This window comes from Larus michahellis, chromosome 4, assembly GCF_964199755.1.
Source record: "Larus michahellis chromosome 4, bLarMic1.1, whole genome shotgun sequence".
Classification (NCBI taxonomy): domain Eukaryota; kingdom Metazoa; phylum Chordata; class Aves; order Charadriiformes; family Laridae; genus Larus; species Larus michahellis.
This window is the reverse complement of record NC_133899.1, coordinates 40253210-40269317: the sequence shown is the minus strand read 5'-3', so window position 1 is coordinate 40269317 and position 16108 is coordinate 40253210. Positions and strand designations below refer to the sequence as shown.

General features: G+C 47.6%; 1 protein-coding gene across 1 annotated transcript in view; it reads left to right on the top strand.

Annotated features, from left to right (window-relative positions):
- The window catches only part of RIN3 (Ras and Rab interactor 3), a 71124-nt gene extending 61597 nt beyond the window's left edge, over positions 1–9527 (top strand). Inside the window, exons 8-10 of the mRNA XM_074584175.1 lie at positions 2711–2842; positions 6122–6285; positions 8235–9527. Coding sequence (XP_074440276.1) covers positions 2711–2842; positions 6122–6285; positions 8235–8543 — 605 coding nt within the window. The 3' untranslated portion in view covers positions 8544–9527. The remainder of the gene's footprint in view (positions 1–2710; positions 2843–6121; positions 6286–8234) is intronic.
- The last annotated feature ends 6581 nt before the right edge of the window (positions 9528–16108 follow it).

The window sequence follows — 16108 nt, the reverse complement described above, 5'->3', positions numbered from 1 at the left end:
ACAAGTAGATTAAAATGATGTCTAGTCATTTATGCAGGTTACAAGCATACAGCATATGGAGAATGAGAACTCTTTTCATTATTGCAGTCAGACATCCCTACTCTGAGTTTATTAATCAAAAAGAAACTGCATATCAGATTTTTGTATTTAAGCCATATAAACAGCTGGGAGTCCAACAACATTTCTATAAAATCTTAAAGTTGAGAAAGGTTTATAACAAGGGCTGGTGGGCAGAGTAGCTAAATCAGCTTATAGAAATGAGATAGAGAGCAATGAAAAATAATTGACTCGGTGCCTGCTTCTCAGACAATAAAAAAGAAATAGATTCTGTAGGAGTTCTTGAAAAGTGTCCTCTAACTTTCATTTCGGTTGACGCTAGAAGTTGATGGCTGGGCACATGGAATTGTTTAGTTCCAAGTTGTGTTTCCACTCTGCATTGGTTAGTCAGTCTGTTGGCTGGCTGGTGATCTCTTCCAGTAACGTTTTATAAAAAAGAAGAAACAGCATTTTTTTTTCCAGTGAATAGGAATTCATGTTCTGAAGTAGCAACTTTTCTTGGACAGACACAACATGGATTGGTCATGAAAAAGAAGTGGCAGGGAAGAAAAAAATCTGCTAATGGTGTTGCACTGTAAATCCCTTGGCCTTCAGGAAATCAGAAGTACTCAATTCGTGCTACGGGCAGTGACTACTACATCATAAAAAAAAGTTTTTAAAGAAGGGGAAAAAATGAGCCTAGCAAACTGTTTGGTACTTCATCTTCCTTTACACTAGTTTTATACAGAACTAACTCTGTTGTCATCTGATTTACTCAGGTCAAAAGGAGAACAGGGCTTTTTTCTGGGCAGTTTTTCTAGTACATTTTCATGTCTCAGTTGTGTCATCTTTTTTTGCTAGATAATATTAAATAGCTGTAATACTAAGCTGCTTGCATTAAGGTAATATATACAACAGTAATGAATTGGGTGCTTCACAGAGCTGAAGCTTTCACAGAGACATAAGCCAAGGCAACAACAGACAAACAAAAAGTCCATCCAGATGTTAATGAAACAATACAGTCCTTTTATAGTTTGGTTGAAGACCTAAGGCTGTGTCATTTAACTAAAGGCAGCCATAATAAAGCAAACAGAATTGAAAGCGTTAACCCAGCTTTCATTAAATAAATCGTCTATGTTGTGGCATGTGCAGATTCTGTTAGAAATGGACTGAATTACAGCCCCGACAATCTCTCGTGCCCCAAAACTTTTTTAACTGGATCAGCTCTCTGTTCACTTGCTGTATTACTGGGTTTATTTTAAAGCCACAATTTTTATTTTAATCAGTGGCTAATCTCATGTTTACTTGAGGCTTGAGGAGAATATCTTTCTTTGCCAGTGGAGAATCTGTGTCAGCTATGAATGACAAAAAAGGAAAGGTGACTCATGGCAAAGATTTGAAATAAGTCAGTGGGAACATTTGAGAAACAGGAATTTATTCCCTACCATGGAAGGGTATGTGGACTATGGGCCAAAAATGGCTAGGGCATAATTTCACTGAAGCTACATCAAGGTTAGCTTGTATTCTTTGAGGTCAGGCAAATGGTTCTCAAGTGAGACACACATGGCCCACGAAGCCAACACATCCAAGTGCTCAGGTGAAGAAAACTGCCCATGGTCTGAGGGAGGACATTCATAATGAAGGCAATGTGGGCTTTCATTCAGAGGTGTGGTCAACTCTGAGTGTTGGGAAGATAGGCCTATTAAGCAACTTGTTATTATGGGTTGTCCATGATGAATTTATGACACGTTGGTGGAAAGCGAAACCATCTTTCAAATAAGAAAAGTTATGCTTGTGTTCTTTGAGGTTTATGCAGCAAAGCTTGAGTTTGGATTCTATTTTAAGTAGTAATTATTTATAATGATAACTGCTAACATGTATGCTTTTTTGTCCTCAGCGATCCCAAAGAACTCTTACATATAAGATTACTTTGTTGGCTTTGTTGATATGAACGTTTTAAACACAGGAAATCTTGAGCCCATGAGGATCTGTTCTGTAACACCTGCTGCACACCATTGGGTCTAAGCCCAATGTGAAAGAGTTTTTGTTTTCTTAGCTAGACACCATGGCTGGAAAGATGCTTCCTCTTAGATCCTAGCTCTTGGGAGACTGTTTTAATTAGGAACATGTAGTGCAATGTTTCGCCTTCTGAAGGAACATAAACACGGAAGTCCTTAGTCCTAAAAACCACTGTCTCAAATTCCGTTTTCTGCTTTTTAGTCCCACATAGAGCAAACCTAAGAGAACAAATACCCCTAACACATGTAGACAATTTTGCTGCTAATAGTGCAGACCTGAACTGCAGTCTTGATGGCAGTGTCAAATCAGAGGGCCAAGCTGGCAGCCTCTGCACTCTTCAGGGATTGTCACTTATCTGTGATCCATGAATTTTGAGCTTCTCTTTCGCCAGTTAATAAAGAATGGCAGAAATGGTGCTCACTAAAAAATCTTCATCTCATATTTTGGGCTTGAAGCAAGTTTATTTACTTTTTAAGTGAACTACCTTTCCCTTTTTCAGCATTTTTTCTTTGCTGGTGCTTTTGAGCTTTAACTCTTCAGGTAAGGTAAGCTAAAGTCTGCAAAGGACGTGCTGGGTGAGAAGCTGTGACTGTTATGGGGGAATGTGTCTTTATGGCAAGTTTATTTGGACCACTCTGTGTTTCTCTTTGCTCAGGGAAGCCGTACGGTGCAGATGACTTCCTCCCCGTGCTCATGTATGTGTTGGCCCGCAGCAACTTGACTGAAGTCCTTCTGAATGTGGAGTATATGATGGAGCTCATGGACCCTGCTCTGCAGCTAGGTGAAGGTAGAGTACAGTGTTTGCTCATGGGATATTCACTTTAGAAATCACTATTTACCTCACTTCAGTGTTTGTGACAGTGGGGCAGCAAGGCTCTGTGTAGGCTTTGTGGATAAGCTTTGGCCAAGCTTTTCAAACCTGAGGCTCTGAAACACTTTAACTGTTTTTAGCAGTGCAGTGCCCTTAGACACCAGGTAGAAAGGAAAGGGCCCAGCATCAACGAGAACTGAGTTGCTGGATTAGTAACCTAAACAGAGACATCTAGTGCTCCTTGGCCCAAAGGCTGAAAAGTTAAAAGGTCTTTGCCTAAAATTAAACTGCTGCTGCAATCCATTGTGAAGAGACTTTTATTTATTCCAATGAGAAAAGACCACATTTCTGAAACTTCATTGTATGCCTGGGGCCATACATCATTCTGATGGTCACTCTACTCTTAAATTTGAGTGGCCCCTTTGAGAATGTTCTCTGGCTGAGTATCATAGCAAAGCAGAAAAAAGAAAGTTGGGTTAGAGAGGAATATTGGGTTTGGAAGTGAATAAAGACTTCTGCTATTAGAAAAATAAATACCTCAGGGAACTGTGGGCCTTTAGTTTCTTAAATATAGCTTGGGAACAGCGAAGGGGTTACACACTCCTGAATTTGGAACACAGATCATTTTTCACTGAGTAGTTACTAAACCAATAAAATAGGGTTTAGTTTAGACTTTTTTTTGGTAAGTACTGAGGTTCTAGAAAGGAGTCCTGGATGAACAACAGCAGACTAATTTTACTTATATTAAATGGTGGTGTAAGTCTGTAACTAAGAGCATGTCATCTCAGCGCAGTGCAGAGGTGGGCAAAAGTAAGTACTAACAGAATGAGCGGTAGCAACATGATCGTATTAGTGAGGGGTTTCTGCACAAGCTAATTTTCCTGCTGAAAAGATCTGTTAGCAGAAAAAAATGTTATCCTAAGCAGAACGTTTTGCTGACATAACTAAGCTGGTTTTGGTGACTAAACTGCCCACAGGCTTGTCATTTCAACAGGGCACACTACCAGGCTGGTTACTGAAGTCAGTGGGGTTGGGGAGTTCAGGCTATTGAAGGCAAAGCTGGCTGGAAGTTCTCTTGAGTCAACGATGCCAAGACTGTGTGAAAGGTGTACTCCAGTCAAAATTCTGTGAGGGAGTTCCAGATGAAACTGGCTGAATAACCACTTCAGAAAGGAGACTGGGAATAACTGCAGATAGAGGGGATGGGGAAAAAGAACACCTCAGTGAAGACAGCTCTGAGATCACGAAGCACAGGGCTAACATGGGAGCTGGCAAAAGTCAATTTGAGTTAAATGGCAAAAGGTGATTCACGCACAGAAATAAAAGGGAAAAAAAGGAAAGCAGAAGTGAGAAAACTGTAAAATTCAGTCAGGTCAATATACAAAATCATTTAAATCTGGCCTCCAAATTGAAAATTTACTTTGAATTTTATAACATTGATGTTGATTACTGGGGCAAAGGCAAGGACAGATGATGGGGAATGACTGTGTGGAAATGAAGATACTAGAAAGTGGAAGAAAAATTAATTCTTAAAAAAGATTGAATCAATTCCTGTCATGGGGGACTGGGAGATCTTCCTCCCTCGATTCTGAGGAAAGGGATACACCAGGTTGTGGGTCCCATCATGGGCACCCCTGAGTCTGCCAGAGCAGGAGAAATAATGAATGACAGATGAGGGAGGTAGTAACTATATTTAACAGGGGAAAAGTGGCACTTGCAGGCTTGTTAGCCTGTTCTGAGCAGCACTTTGTGGGAAGCAGTAAAGAAAGAGAGAGCGGTTTTGGTGTATGCAGACCTCCATAGTTATGGGACATTCCTCATCAGATCCACCCAAGTACGGAAAGTCAAACGGCAATGTCTTGTCTTGGTCTGTCCTCTACTACACCAAACTTTAATAGTGCTCTAAAAATACTGCTCTTAAATAAAATGCTGTCTTAGCCACCATGCACGCAACCAGCCACAATGACTGTGAAGCTCATCAGAGCCTCAGGAAGGGCTATGGGCCGGTGCGAGGTTTGGGTGATGTGGAAGTGCCATCTAGAGGCAACTGCAGTTATTATGAAACTTATTAAAAACAGGGAGCTCCACCCAGCTGATGGGCATTTTTTATTTCTGCCTGTCTTCCCAGCACCCCGGGTGAGGGGATCACGCAAGGGCCGGGGTGGTGGACCCATGGGGACAAGGTCTGGTCCCTCGCCCCACTTCAGGCCAGGCATGCTCCTGCTCGGAGGCCCAGGGGACCCATCCCCATCCCCGCTGCTGCTGGGGCATCTCTGTGGGCTGACTCCTTCCCTCTCTTCAGAGGAGACCGTGGTCCCAGCCTCTCACTCCTCAGCAGAGCTGACCCCAGGAGGCAGATGGGAAAATGAGCACTTTTAATCAACCTGGCATTGGGGCCATGCCCTGGCACGGGGCTGCCCCACAACCCAAGCAGCAGCTTCCTCATACTCAACTCTGTCCTCTTATCAGGGCTTATCTTCATCTCTGTTGGTGAAGCCTGTTCTTATCACAGTCCAGCTGCTTCCCTGGCTGCTGCAGTTGGTTATTTATTACCTGACGCAGCCAGCGCTGCAGCCAGGGAGTTTCTGAGGGAAAAGTACTGGCTGTGGGCTTTTACTGCTTTATCCCCTGTTTCTCTGCTTTACCAAGATTTATCCAAGTCCAGGAATTACTCTCGGCCAAACAACTGGGCTCCCTGTCTACTCAAGAGATGGAGGCAGTGGAGGATAACCTTGTCCGTGCAGGTCTGAGACATCCTTCAATGGGGACTCGGCCTCTAAACGTTTCAGCAATGTAGCCAGAGTTGGAGGGGCTGAATCCAGGCCATGTACCTTTCCTACAGAGTACACTAGGATCGTTACTATTTCCCGGCATTATGGGAACTGCGCAGGAGCCCAAATTACAGACCTGTTGCATTGGCCCTGTTAAAGACAACAAAAAGGTGGCCATGCCCCAAAGAATAAGCCATGTGTGCTCAAAGGCGTTGGTTTGGGTTTGTTTGTGAAAGCAGCTTTTGTAGTAGTTTCCCTTCAGTCTGTGTTTCTTCTGAGGGCATCTACAGCCTCAGCAGTCTGGGCAGTGACCACATTGTGAAGCAGGAGGAGGACAGTGTGGTCATTAGGTCTCGTTTCTCTTGGGTTAACACCAGTAGCGGGGCTCAGACAGCATGAGTGTTAGACGGCTGCCACTGCACAGACGTAGAAATGAATGGCCCATGCTGGCGTGATGTTGATACAAGGCCTTCTCCTTTCACAGGTTCCTATTATTTAACCACCACCTATGGGGCCCTGGAGCATATCAAGAACTACGACAAAATCACCGTCACACGGCAGCTGAGTGTGGAGGTGCAAGACTCCATTCACCGCTGGGAGCGACGGAGGACACTGAACAAGGCCCGGGCTTCCCGCTCATCAGTGCAGGTAGCTGGCATTGCTTTCTGGGGAAAAAGCCTGGAAGATGAACGTGCTCTCTCCATACTTACTAATTTTTAATATGATAATTATTTTAAAACAAAATTAAATGAAATCACTGTTAAAAACAAGAGCACAAGATTTCCAAATCTTCCAAAACAAGATTTCCAAATCTTAACAAAACCCACCTCATTTGAAGTATGTATTACTTACAAAATGTATTTTGAAGTCTTGAAGTACCCTCATAATGGTATAATTTTAAATATGACTGCAGAGTGATTTTGTTGTTCATTCTCAAAGGTGATGTGCTAGGAGCATTCACATGTGGAGCGCTGCAGCGGGGAGGCAGGGAGTCCCTCTTCTCCATGTCCTTTGGGCCTGGGGAAGTCCTGGGCTAAGCTGAGGAGATGTGAGCAGGCGATGCAGGGGTGGTTCCTAGGTGCATAAAGCTGTAGGAAGACCTGAGACATCCCAACGGCCAGTCAGACAAGCATCTTCCAGAGCCTGGCTTCTCCTGTCCGGCAGCAGGGAAGACCCAACAACATCTGGTTAGCTTTGAAGCCCGTGCTGTGTATGGCCCGGCAAAGAACTCCCCATGCACCAGTGGGAGAGGGTGCCAGGAGGGATGGGTGCTCTGGCCTCCAGCCATGGTGAGGCTGGATGCAGCACCAGGCAGGCAGAATGCCCTGCCAGCTCCATGTCCTGTGATCAAATTGTCACCCACAGGGAGGCAGCAAAGGCCACGTCTCACGTTCTGTAAAGCCTTCGCATTGCAAAACTGAAAATTGTGAATGCTGAGGGGAAAGCCAGGGAGGGGACAGAGTCCATATAGCCCCTTGAAAGCATGGAGTTGAATATATTTCTCATATTGCAGTCAAAACAGTGCCTGATGATCTCAGAACTTGCGAATGGTGGATGGGATACATCAAATACCCATCCAGCCCCACGTGCTGCCCTGGCAGTAGCTCATAGCAAGTACCTACCATGGAGCATAATAGCTGAGCGAGCAAATGCCACATTTCCCCAGAAGATTCCCACCACCTCCAGCAGCGTAAGAGCTGCTTTCCATTCCTTTGAATGAGGGGTAGTATCAGGGACATGCGAGCCCATCCTGGCAGAGGTAAACAGCCTGCTGATGTGTTCAGCGTGCCCCTGCACATCCCTCTGGCTGCCTTAATCATCTGCAGGGACCCTCCATAAACGCAGTTTGACAGTCCACATATTCAGCAAATCTCACTTCTGCTGGAGAACCTGAGTATTTTCTGACAAAAATGGTGGGGAATTTTTTTGAGCTTCACAGATTAAAAATTAAACATGCAGGTTCCACCGTGACCAAGAGCTCTCTAGATTCTGTTCCTCATGAGTTTGGCAAGAGGAAAGTTGTCCCAACAGCCGTTACTGCTTGGAACAGGGTACAAGTAAATCAGCCTCCTTAGCATAACAAGTTCTTATATTTCCTTACTGATGGAAAGAAGTTTGGAGGACACGCTCTCAGGGTGCTGTTTGGGTGATGGTGGAGTTACAAGGGTCACTGCACTGCCAGCCCTTTCCCATTTCTGTGAAGCAGGGTTTTTTCAGGCCAGGTCTCTGGGGTTTTTGGCTTGTTATTCTGGTCTGTTACTTCTTTGCTTCCTGTTTCTTCAGGAGCTGTAGAAAGGTGGGTGAAGGAACTGTTGCAGAACTGCTCACTTAGGATATTCACCAAATCAGAAATAAGCTTTCACTTACATGTCTTTACAGGGCTAATTATTTGGTTAAGTGTTTAAGTATGTGCTGATTCAGAGCTTGTTCATCAGTGGGGAGAAAGGAGGGAATAACTTGGGCATTGGAGAATGATTGGAGGACATTTGGTAGCGTTTAGGAGCTCTAGGCAGCTAGAGGTTTGGGGCTGAATTCTACCTCCTTCGGTCCTAAGTCACTGTGTTAACTGCAAGATCTATCCCCATGTTTCTCTTCAGGATTTCATCTCTGTCTCTTTTCTGGAAATCGGTGCTCAGTCAAGGACACTAGCTTCCCGGAACGACACCACGGCTGAGCAGCTGAGCCAGCAGTGTGCTGAAAAGTTTGAAGTCTCCCATCCCAAGGACTATGGACTCTTTGTTTATGTTGATGACCAGTGGCTGCAGCTGGACAAAGCTGCCCTTCCTCACCACATCAAGGCCTCCCTGCTGAAGAGTGAAACCAAGAAAGATTTTCATTTTATTTATAAACCAATAGACCATAGAACACCACCAGTCCCAATTGTCAAAGAGTCAGACTTTCTCTAAGGGACTTGATGCTCTTCTGTTGTGTTTGCTGTCATCCTGGAAGGGCTGGATAGTTTATCTCGTGAGATACTCTGGTATCTGCAGACCTCAGAAGGTCTCTGGAGCGTGGCCTTTGACATAAGGCAGATGTGCTAGTTGTAGATGCTGTCTGAATTCAGGGCATTTCTCAGCAGAGTTCATTTGCAGGAATAAAAGGAGCATTCAGGAGAACATTCATCCTCTGGAAAACTTGAAGTATCGAACGTCAGAACCTCCCGCTGGCAACCAGCCAACATCGCAGAATGTGAACGGACAGTGGAGAAAAACCAGAGATCTTGCGGAAAAGCGGACATTTACTCCATAGTAAATGATGGCAGGTGCGGATCACCTCTGTGCACGAGGCCTGTGAAAGGTCTGCACACACCTCAGTCTGTTTGAAGGTAAGAGTGCGTTTATGCCTTACAGCATCTGTTCACCCGGTTTGAGTAAACCGAGTCTCGCCTGATGGACTCAGTGGCGTAGGGCTGCCACCCGTCGCAGAACTCCATCTCTGTCTCACTGTCTACAACGTGTCACTGCCTTTGAAATCCACGTAATTCCAGACCATGCCAGATGATCCTGTGCATTCACTAAGAATACCTTTCCTGCCGTCTACTTGACACTGAGATCAGGTAGCATTTTCATCAATGTATTTTTCCTGAAGATTGAAAGCCTTCACCATCAGTTTTACATGTACAGCAGTTTTAATCACATTGGTTGTATGATAGTGTCTGGTTAATTGTATATTTATTTCCATGTGTGATATGGTGCAATTATTTTAAAATAAGCGTTTGTAAAGAATTTAATGATTTGCCCAGTGTAGCAAACCAGATTAAAATTTGAAAGTCAAAAAGAGCTGGAATTAAATACCTGTCCCTTTTTACCTGGATGCCATTTTCCCCAGTGTTTTTGTACCTACAAGTCCCACAAGTTATTACTTTAATAAATTCAGGCTGCTGCAGACAGAACTTGCTAATTCTCCTTTCTACCTGTGCTTTCAGTCATTCAGCCATCGCAGACTTAAATTTCCCTGCAAACCTAAATTCCCACGGAACAGATTGAACCAACGCAAAAATGCTTTTTCATTAAATTTGAAAACAATTTTTCAGAACGGTACCATGAGCCTTAATTGCAAGACAGATCCATGTCTTCTGAGCGCCTTCATTCAGGCAAGATTCCCGCTACGAACACGAGAGACCGGATTGTCTGTGTGCAGGAAGCAAGCAACCTCCTCTGCAGCCGCACAAACTTGGGATCAGGCCTCGCAAAGCTCTGATTAGAAAGAAAGGGTGGTTTACTATGGGTTTTGCTCAAAGATGCTGTTGTTTCCTCCCACTAACATTGAAAAAAGAATTGCGACACGTTGGGCCGAGTTGCCCAAAGTCCCTGCCTTACTTCTGAACCTCCAGAGGCAAAATGGTATTGCGTGTAGCCGGTCACTCTCTCAGTCGCTGGGGCTGGAAATGTCCACGTCTACGTGTCCCGGCTGTAGCGTGCACTGGCCAAACCTGCATATGGAAAGCAAACCAGTGCTGTGCCTCCGCCAGCCTGGGCTGCACGCACGGCTCCTCAGGAAGGGAAAACAACCAAGAATGAGGAACAGTGAATAACAGCACTCTTGGTTTCGAGGACATCATGTGCAGAGCTTGCAGTGTGTGACACCGGCACCGAGCTGAGTCCAAAACCCATGGTTATTTCTGCTCACATGCAGCTGTCAGCACCTCCGCCTTGCCCCCGGGCAGCTCACCCGCGGGATGCCAGAGCAGGACCCTCCCTCGCACTGCCGTTAGCCTCCTGCAGAGCAGCGCGCTCCTGCTGGGAGCAGGGGCTGCTCTCAGGGTGGCACTCAGGATGCCACGACCAAACCTGAGGTACAGGTTTCCAGCACCGATCTGCCTGTCCCCATGCCCAGGGAGGTGCCTGATGCCTGGGACTGGGGCTGCCCCCGGTGATCTCCGCTGTAGCAGTGGGACAGGCACCCAGGGAGCCCCCATGGCCCCCTGGGAGCTGCTGGCCTCGCTTCCCCAACAGCAGCTTCCTCGCGTCCATCCTGCAGGCTGCCACAGGGACATCAGCTCTCACTCTTCTGCTGCCCTGCCCTGGATGTCAAGCATTGATGGCTCAGCACAGGCCCTCACCGCGGAGCTGGGTACAGGGTCCCCTGGGCACTCCAGCTGTGAGGCAGCATGTCCTCACCCTGCCCGGCTCCTCAGCCCACCACCATCCCTGTCTGGTGGAAGCACTGCCAGCAAATCCCTGACACCCAGCACAGGGGCAGGTTGTCCTGTTTCCACTGTAGGTCTCACCACTGATGTCCTTATGTCCTGAGGGCCGATCTGCTCCATGTTGGCCATACCGAGGACAATCTCGGCTGTCACTCCTGGGGCTGTGGCAGCAGGAGGATCCAACCTCTGGGCAGCATCAATTACGAACCTTCCTTTCTTCTCAAACCCACCCCTAAGACACACGCTCTCCAAATCCTCCATTTTGCACCCACTCGTCCCAAAGAAGTCCCTCACCTGCTTCTTGCCTCCCTTCTCCACCCAAACCAGGGCCCAGACTAGATCTCTGCCCCACCTCCCACTGGCCTCCTCACCCTTCTTGGTAGGACTCTGAGCCATGTACCCACCTCACCTCCCACGACCTGCCCTGCGCACAGGTATCACACTGCACGGGGTCCATGTACGGTGGGTCCCCAGCACCAGACCCAGAGTTGTGGTGGGGGAGGTCTCACCAGCAGCTTAGTTCTGCCGTGGCTCCTGCAAGTTATTTTAAGCCCTAGGAGCAAAGATGTATATGTCTGCCAAAGTCCTTGGGCTGATCAGGTTATCTTTATACTGTAACACTTACAGTTAATGAGCCTACAGTAATCTCATGAGGATAAGACTAAAGTAGAAACACGCAAGGAAGGAAGCTAGTACTGATCTTCTGGATACATCCGGAGAGCAACCGGACTTTGCACCAGCCAGGGACAAGCAACAGATGGAAGTGGAGCGCTCCGGCCCCTCGCAGTGTCCTGGTTCATCTGAGTCAGCAGCTGGACCTGGGGGCAAGGGGAACTGCGGCTTGTACGGTTGGTCAGTGGAGCACATGGAAACCGTGACAGCGCTAAATCACTGCAGTCCAAATGGCCTCAGACTAAAATTTGCCAAAGCCTAGTCCCAAAATCAGACCTGCAGGTCCCAGTTTCCAAAATGCGTTGAGTGCCAGCTGAACTTCTGTCAGTTTTTACAAAGGCTCTCAAATTGCACGTGCGACATTTTCCTCTGGCGTAAAAACTGCAAAGCTCTGATTTGATTTGCAAAGGTTGCCATAGCTCTCCCAAACTCAGAGATTATTGAGAGTAATGCGAGTTCCCGTGCCTGGTGGCAACCGCCCAGAAGGAAATCCCTCTGCTGGGGCTCGGTGCAGAGCAGGGCTTGCTCAAAGGCCCTGGGGCACCCGGCCTTTTTGGTCACGTTGCTTAGCATACATCTCTGGGGCACAGGGGCTCCTCCAGGACCTGAACACAGCTGTCCCTTGTCAGGGAACACGAGGTGGGAGATGACAAAAATGAGGGGGTCCTGGAGGACCCAGGATGGAGATGGCTGCCGCCTCTCTGGACTCACAGCTCTGTGGTGGGACCCAGGCTCTGCCTACGCTGGGGTCATAGAACCATAGAATGGTTTGGGTTGGAAGGGACCTTAAAGATCATCCAGTGCCACCCCCTGCCCTGGGCAGGGACACCTCCCACCAGACCAGGTTGCTCAAAGCCCCGTCCAGCCTGGCCTTGAACACCTCCAGGGATGGGGCAGCCACAGCTTCTCTGGGCAACCTGGGCCAGGGACTCACCACCCCCATGTCCTAATATCTAATCCAGATCTCCCCTCTTTCGGTTTAAAACTGTTACCCCTCACAGAATCACTACACTCCCTGGTAGAGAGTCCCTCCCCAACTTTCTTATAAGCCCCCTTTAGGGACTGGAAGGGGCTCTAAGGTCTCCCCGGAGCCTTCTCTTCTCCAGGCTGAACACCCCCAACCCTCTCAGCCTGTCCTCACAGCAGAGGGGCTCCAGCCCTATGGGTCATGCAGCCCAGGGTGATGCAGGAACAGCCTGTCTGGAACAAACGTGCTGCTGTTTTGGTGACCCTGGCACAGCTCTGAGTCCCCAGCGTGGAGGCTGCTGCAGAGGTGCAGCCTGTCCCTCCATCTGGAGCCCGGGGTCCTGTGACACTTTGGGCTAGTACCTGACATTTCATGTGGTGAGAAAAAAAAATATCAAATGTGGGAATGAAACGGGTGGTTTTAAATGCTCTGTGGGATTTTATCCATTTTGCCATGGGGTTTCCTCACGCTGCAGCCCAGGCGAGGAGGAAGCCATCCAGTCTGGTGATCTGTGGCCTCTCCTGGTTAGTCAAGATGGTCACGCTGTGACTCATGCTCTGGCCCTCACATGACCCATCACCAGACAAGAGTGTTTCAGGAGACTTTGACCAAGTAGGGTTGTGCAATCCCGTCCAGGCCTCCTCAAACACTCCTTTGCTGAGAAATGTTGTGCAACAATCACTCATGTACTCACAAGGAAAGGATCCCAGAGTGAGAGAGAGGAAGAGGGAGACCTGCTGAACCTGGCAACTTCTGCAAAGAAAAAACAAAAGCCCGAGCGGGTGCTTTGTGCACAGAGCTGGTTTAATGCCGCTTTGCACCCAGTGATGGGATCTGTCAATAATTCACTGACATAATTACACTGGCAGGTCACACACAACCTGAAATAAAAGCCATTGAAATCAAAGGCAGTTTTCCTGGAAGAATTCAAGAGCTTTTGGGCATCATCATGTATCAGTCACCACCTGTACTTTGAAACCCGGCACAAGACTGGCTTTTTTCCACAGGCTTGTGGAGTGACTGAGGCTGGCAGGGAACCCTGGAGGTGGCTGGTCTAAGCCCTCTCAAAGCAGGGCTGTCTCCTGGGGTTGCTCAGGGCCTCCTCCTTTCAGTCTTGGAGACTCCACAGCCTCACTGGGGCCCTGTTCCAGCCTTTCAATTTGTTTTCCTCCTGCCCAGCTGGTGCAAAGGCCCTGCCTGTCCCACCAGAGCCCCCCTTGGATAAATGTTGCTACTGGGGGACACTGGCCAGCTCTGCCTGCTGTGCATGGGATTACAGAATTGGACTATTTTTGTTATCTCCCATCTCTTTCCAGGTATCGTGTCCCTGGGAAGGAAGCAGCCTCCGATTCAGAACTGCCTGAGCTCTTGGCATGAAATGCTGCTCTGTCAGGGCTTCAGCTTCAGGTTCCCGTCCTTCTGTTGCTCCTCCATCCCTGCTCCCCGGGGGCAGAGGCTGAGCACAGGCACAACAGGCCTCCAGCCTCCTGCCCCGAGCTGGGCACAGCGCCTCAGCACCGACCGTACGCCGTCCTCGTGAGAGAGGACACAACTTGCTTTAGACAGTGCTGAAATACTACTACTTACTGAAATCTCTAAAAAAGCGCATTATCTCCAACTCTAGGTGAACTGCCTTCTGCTTTATGGCTAGTAGGGATGGGAGGACAGGTACACGCGCTCCCAATAAAACTGTGTCCATGTAAATTTGCATTATTTAGATTATTTGCATTAGAAATAGTCAGCATACAGTGCCCTATGGAGGCGGATCGTGCCTGCTGCCCGCCGGGCCCTCTCAAGGGAAGGGCGGCGAGCTGCCGTGAGGAGCAGGATGTCGGGTGGAAACACACAGCGGATTTGGCACAGAACGGCTGGGAACAGGGCCTTGAACTCCTGTTTCTAACAATAGTGAGGAGGAGGAGGACAGGAAGAGATGTCTGGTGCGGATGGCACTCTTCCCAGCGCTCACAGATAAACACCACTATTCTGCTCAGGGAAGGTTTTTGTAAGTAACACGGCCTCAACTTTGCCCTGTTCTGCCCACTGATGACGATTTACTGGGAACCTGACAGTTTTATGTATTTTGCAGAAGTTATTCCCGCTCCCTGGCATTCTAGGAATGGCAGCCTGGGCAGCCGCGTGCCTGCAGGAAGAGTGAGGGCGTCTCCACTTGCCCAATGCACCGCAAGACACTCTGGCATAAGACTGACCTTGCACAATCCTGAAATACTTCTCTTACCATCCCAAAATAAACAGCCTGCCATGCAGGCACTAAGCCTGTGCGCTGCTATTCGGAGGCCTTAAAACAAATTCGTCGATCAGTGCAGGTGAAGGTTGGTGGGTTTTTTTTCTTCTGTGGGGCTGTTCCCCGAGTGACTGCAAAGGAAACGGGTCTCTGGATACTAACTGGAAATTCAGTAGCAAATTAATGCATTTTGAGGAGCACGGATAAGAACCTGCTGTATCTCAGATGGGGCTGTGGCTGCAGTGACACCTTCAGATGGCCTCTCTCCTTCATTTCAGCTCATCGGGGAAGGGGTAACATGGCCACAGGTAGCATTCAGGATGGTGAAGCTCCAGAAATCACTCTTGCAGGAGGAAAACGGACAGAACAAAACCCCACTCCCACATTTCAGCTTTGCATCCTCAGAGCTACAAGGGTCTGCAGGAGGCCCAGGGCACTTGACGTTAATGGGGTACAGAAGCCACCTGGGTATCAGTAATGTGGAAAATAAAAACATGTGCTAGCAGCCGATCTTTCATCTGGTAATTACTTTTTGAGGCCTACTTAGTATGGCTGGAGACTTTTGGCTGTGAAGTGATGCCATCTGTGAAGAATCTGGAAAGCTTTTTTCCCCTCTGCATTCTAGATATGAAAATCCAAAAGACCAAAAGCCTCTTCTGATTATTTCAGAAGAAAATGAGTACTTTTAAGGGGTGAAGAAAAGTGCTAAAACTATGAATTGATGATGCTAAGTGCCTGAGAAGCAGCCTGGATTTCTAGGGCAGAGAACAATTCTAAAAGCAGAGATGTGTAAAACTTAGCAGATATAATGTATATATTCAAACAGGGCTTTGAAAGAGTTATTTTCCCCGTTCTTGCAAAGTGACTCGGGGTTCCTGGCACACTCTTCCACGACAGCAGCCAGGCTGCCTGAAAGTGTGTGGGCAACCCTTCCTCCTGCCGTCCGGGGAACACCTGCAACACACTTGGGCACACAAGAATTTCCTACTCTCTTATTTTTAGATTTCTGCTAAAAAAAACCCCAGCTTTACAGCTGAAAAGAAACAAGAAGCAACCGAAAAGCATCAAATATCTGAAGTTGCAAGAACTCCCATGGTGTAAACTTTCATTTCTTAATTCAGTAAAGCCAAGTTCCACATAGTTTTTACCTTATCCCTTCCATCATGACACTAGATGTTCCCTGGGGATTTCTCTCCTTCACTCACTCAGCAGACAGCTGAAAGCACTAATGCTCCCGCCTTTATCTGGCTCTTCCTTATATAAATGTAATTTCAGCTGGGTACCCTACAACCCCCGAGTGGAGCTACTCAGAACTCTCTCCATCCTGCAAACGCAGGCTTGTCTTTCTCCAAAGTTTTGCCTTTTCCCATGGAGATGAGGTCATTTTGCATATTCCTACTCTGGAAAGAACCCTGAAGCACTTCTGTACCCTGTCTCTACA